This window comes from Rhea americana, unplaced genomic scaffold, assembly GCF_003343005.1.
Source record: "Rhea americana isolate MKP2758 unplaced genomic scaffold, rheAme1 scaffold_215, whole genome shotgun sequence".
Lineage (NCBI taxonomy): Eukaryota > Metazoa > Chordata > Aves > Rheiformes > Rheidae > Rhea > Rhea americana.
Genome location: NW_028186305.1, coordinates 9,599 through 14,433, shown reverse-complemented (window position 1 = coordinate 14,433; position 4,835 = coordinate 9,599). Strand labels below are relative to the sequence as shown.

Here is a 4,835-nt window from a genome sequence, read left to right as displayed (position 1 = left end):
CTGATTCTCAACTTGTAAATGCTGTTCCTCCGGTTGCAATACCCAGCCCTCCTCTTCTCCCACAGAAGCCCTAGCATGTTTATTTTCTCCTTCACCCGATCCTGAAGGGATCTAGATGCGATCAAAAGGCAGGTACTGAGGACAACTGTGCTACCTTCTGGTCACTGGACGGGCAAGAGGGAGCAGCCCCCCTCTGCTCCCGCCAGGACCAGGCAGGTGCGAGCSGCACCGGCTCTCGCCCTGAGGAGCTTCGCCAGAGCGGAGAGCGGCACTGGTGGCGCACGACCCTGGGAGACCAAGGTGCGTATRAGCGGCCGGAGGGGCCTCGAGGAAAGCGCGGGGCCTGCTGCTCGCCAGGCCCGGGGCTGCGGCGCGGCCCGCCCGCTGCGGGGCCCCGGCCTGGGCGGGCGCGGGGAGGCCGCGCCGCTCCCTGGTTACCGGCCGTGCCGGAAGCGGGCGCGGTCTCCAGGAAGTGACGACAGCGCGGCGGGCGGGGGCGGGCCCCGGGTGATGGCGGAAGCGGAGGCGAAGATGAAGCAGTTCAATGGCGGCGGCGGGGCCGGGCTGGACGCTGAGCGCGGCCGGTTCCCCTTCTGCGTGGTGTGGACCCCCATCCCCGTGCTCACGTGAGTCCGCGCCCGCCGGCGGCCGCGCTGGGGTCGCCCGGGCGAGGCCTCGGCGGTGGGAGCCGGCGCCCAGCCCGCTCCGCGGTGACCGGGCCCGTGGGGCCTGCTGAGAAGCAGCTGGGTGCGCGGCCCGCTGCGGGGCAGGCGCGGTGCCGCGCACGGGGGCGTGCGGGGAGAGCCTTGTGAGGAGCCCCTTGTCTGCGCGGGAGCCGGCGTAAAGGGCCTCGTGAAGTGTGGGAAGGCTCTCGTGGCCTCGGAGGCGAGGCTTTGCTGCGTTAGACCACCTTATGCCTTCAGGAGAACTATTTTTCTTCCCCTTCTAATGAGCCATAAGTTAACTTACCTGCCTGGTCTTGTAAGGCAAGTGCTAGCAGGCTCCAAGGAAGATTTCTAGGTTTTTCTCTGTTCATGGGAAACTGGAAAGCTGTAGAATATGGCTCTGAGGGTATTCTGAGAATYTATTTATTCTTATGCCTTCCTCTTGCTCTCCAATTAAAGTCAGGTGATAATATGTTTGTTGAGCCAGAGCTTGAAAGAGAGGTAGAAGATATGGAGTGGTCTGTGCCAGGACTGGGAATGGCTCTGTAAGCCTTTTCTAATAAGGAAAAGCTTGCAACTTCCATGTTACTGTCACATACAGCTGTAAAGCAGCTTTGATTTCTGTTTCTTTTGTGACAGCTTAAAATGTCCACTTAGTCTTTTCCTGCAAGATTTTTTCAAAGTTTTTAACTCTCTTATCTCCTGCTGAGGCTGAAGCAGAGCGTTGTTCCGCTGCTGAAGTTACTGGGTGWCAGTGTTTGTGGGTTTATTCCCCAACAAAAAGTGGCATCTTGCTGTTGATGTTGTTCTGCAGCAGCAAACTCAGTGTTATTTGGTGGAATCTCTTGCTAAATTGCATACGTTTTCTTCTTTTGACRTTTCCTGTAGTTTTTGGATTTGGAGGCTTGAAAACTAGTCAATGTTGAGAGAGCAGAGAAAGAAATGGGAAGTGGGGGAAGAAGTGTATAGACCTCCTTAAAWGCAGCAAAGCTCTGACCATGTTTATCAGCCAGGAAGTGTAGCTGAATATAAAAGCCATGCTGCACGGATAGTAAAACTGGCTACTTTGCATTGCACCAGGTAGTGAAACGCAGACGGTAAGTGATGCAAATACAGAAAACTAATCAAACTTTGCAGAGTCCTTTCTCTCTCTTGTAAGGTTATATTACTAGCAGAAGTTGTATGCTATGTATAACCTTAACTGTGCTTCTGAATACGTATGGCTTGTCTTTCCTTGTAACGTCCAAGCACTTCAGTCCCTTTTCTTTTCATTTCTTAGTTCTAGGGTCTCTCTAATTGAGCTGTGGCTGGTGAATCTGTTTCTATTTAGCTCTGTTGTAGTCTCCTCTGAAACATCAGTTGCTATGCACAATCCTTTGGGGAGAAAGGAGTGAGAAACTGGAGAGAGGTCAGCAAACCTGAGAGTGCAGGAGGATGTGGGAGAGAGCCTGAAATACATACTTCTTGATGATGATGGGAGAGGGGTGGAACAGAGCTTTGCTGCTTGCTGGAGCTATRAATACCAAGGGAGAAGGAGGCGGCCTTTGAAACAAAAAGGTCATTTGGACTAGGTAATGCTTTTCTGTCTGGGATGCTTAAAGTCTAGTCTGCAGTGAAAAGATGTGGTCTGGATGGGAATATGGGTAAGATTGCTTTATTTTTTCAATTGCTGAAGTGCAAAGTCTAGGTTTATGTCAAGACAGTTTCTTCTGAATCTAACCATTTTACTTGAAAACACAAATATGTTTGTCCTGGGAAACAGAGGCTTGCCCTTCCCTGGCCGAAGACGTGTGTAGTACAGGCCTTTGGACACTTGCTCTCTCCACATCTGCAACCACTTATGGTAAAGGTGTGGCGTTTGACTGCCCCACAGATAAGCTGGCTCTAGATCTGTTTGTCAGGAGAAGTGCAAGTTTGGGTATTACCTCTGYGCTTTTCCTTTGCTTGTGCCTCTTCTGTTTCTTTACTAGTCTTTGCCTGGCTTTGGCTCACCAGCTTTTGTCTCTCCCTGGCTGTATATAACTTGTTAACTGTGCCTGTCTATTCCATGCTATGCAGTTCATTGTACAGCCGCTCCAGCAGTCTCCTGGCAGCATGTTGCACGTACTCAATGTGATCAGGGGGCAAATATCTCAGCCTGATGGTTCGCTTGTTACCTCGGTAGATGGCTCTTCCCAATCATTGGCCACATGGGTATCTGCACGTCGGCTGGAGTCATTCGGGACTTTGCGGGGCCGTACTACGTCTCAGTAAGTAGATGATGGTTCTGAGTAGTTAAGCAGGAATCTGTGCTTGGTCTGGTTTCACCTTTTGTGGAGGACTTGTGAGCTTTCCCCTGTTTTTTGCAGCTCAGAGTTCTGCAAAATAATGGCTTTAGACATTTCTGAAGATTATGCCATTTCTCTGTGGATTGTTACCCATTGCAGATCATCTGGGAGATATGATAAGTAGTGACTGGTTTGGTTTGGTGAGCAGGAGGGAAAGAATCTTGTAGCCTGTGCTCTAGATGGGGAACTTTGGACCAAAATTCTTGTACAGTAGTCTAATCCTGAGTAACAGGAACTGCCTTGTAACTTCCTCAGCATGCCCGTTATTTTCATGCAGCTTAGTAGCAGGTATGTGAACTGCTCTGTAGTTGGGTGGATTTTGAAAGTAAGGGAGTTTAAAGTCAGAGTAATTCATACACTAATGGAGCAGGGCATTTGTAACTTTGAGTTAATTATCTATTAACAGTAAAGAAGGAGGGAAACAAGGTGCATGAACCATATAGCTTAACTATATCTTAGTGTATACAATACAAATACATTCAGGCCTAGAAAAGGAGTCTGATAACAGTCGAAATCTAAATCCAGATACTCAAATAGATTGGTGTCTTGAGACTGCTGAGGCAATGTGACAGTTTTATCACTGAACAGCTACAGACTGAGGCCTTCCAGTGAAAGGCAAGTCATGAATATTGTGTGGGATTACTCTCCTGAGACGTTTTTCTTTCTTTTTGTAGGAAGACAACATGGCATTTGGGAAGCCGGTAAAGTAAGTGCTCTTGTTACTTTTTATGAAACTAACCAACTGACCTGCAAATGTCCTTTAATTCATGGAGACAGGCAAACTACAATACTGCTTTTCTTCTTGGTGGTCAGATGCCCTAATTTGAATGGATGACTGCTGTGTCTGTGCTTTTCAGTAAACCACGTTAAATCAAATCTTTTTAGAGGCATGACAGCAATGTAGCTGTATTAATAACTATAGCTGTATGGCACCTTTATATTTTGTAAAAAAGATTAAGACACTTTAATGTTGGCAACAAGTGCTGCAAGTAAATAACACTTGTGTGATGGTAAAGAACTGTCATCACTCACATATTGTTAATGTTTTCCTAGGGAAGGATGGGAGGGGAGATTCCTGAGTTTTGTATATTTGTTGGATCAAGTATATATATTGAATGGCCTGAAGGTTTTCTGTCAGAGAATAGCAGTTAAGACTTTTTGGTCTGTGCTGCTGAGGTCTGTAGTTTCTCTGGGGTGCTGTAGGCCTGAGGGTGCTGAGCATTAGCTTCTGCTGCCCTCTACAGCATACGCTTGTCTTGAACAGCGTGCTTTCTTGGACTAAGAGGTAGCAGATTTCTCCCAAGTCCTCTTGTTTTAAGCAGCTTCCTGCTGCGAAGAGCAAGAATTTGTGTAGGAGCAACAGTAAGTGATCTGCTCTCCTCCTTTCAGGTACTGGAAACTGGATCCCAACAAAGTGTACTCCACCAGTCCCAATGCTTGGGACACAGCTGTACATGATGCATCAGAGGAGTACAAGCACCGAATGGTAAGGCTCTGATGTCCCATCTGTGTACATACCAGCATCTCCACAGTGTCTGGGTCCTTGTGGTGTGACCTGAGCCTGTTGGTCTGAACTAGGACAGTGTGCCAAAGTGGGGAGCCTCAGGGACAGCATTTCTAATGCTGTGCCTCTTTTTGTGTTCCAGCACAATCTTTGCTGTGATAACTGCCATTCTCATGTGGCTCTGGCCTTAAACTTGATGAGATATGATAACAGCACCTCCTGGAACATGGTCAAACTCTGCTTCTTCTCACTGCTGTACGGGAAGTATGTAAGGTGAGCTGAGGACCAGTCTAGATTCAACAGGCAAATGGACTCTCTTTTTTTTTTTTTTTTTTTTTT

The 4,835-nt window shown here is 48.2% G+C and overlaps 1 protein-coding gene across 1 annotated transcript in view; it reads left to right on the top strand.

Moving 5' to 3' along the window:
* The first annotated feature begins 474 nt into the window (after window positions 1-474).
* TMEM222 (transmembrane protein 222) overlaps window positions 475-4,835 on the top strand; it is an 8,682-nt gene continuing 4,321 nt past the window's right edge. Inside the window, exons 1-5 of the mRNA XM_085304963.1 lie at window positions 475-626; window positions 2,830-2,914; window positions 3,667-3,698; window positions 4,382-4,478; window positions 4,639-4,769. Coding sequence (XP_085161089.1) covers window positions 511-626; window positions 2,830-2,914; window positions 3,667-3,698; window positions 4,382-4,478; window positions 4,639-4,769 — 461 coding nt within the window. The 5' untranslated portion in view covers window positions 475-510. The remainder of the gene's footprint in view (window positions 627-2,829; window positions 2,915-3,666; window positions 3,699-4,381; window positions 4,479-4,638; window positions 4,770-4,835) is intronic.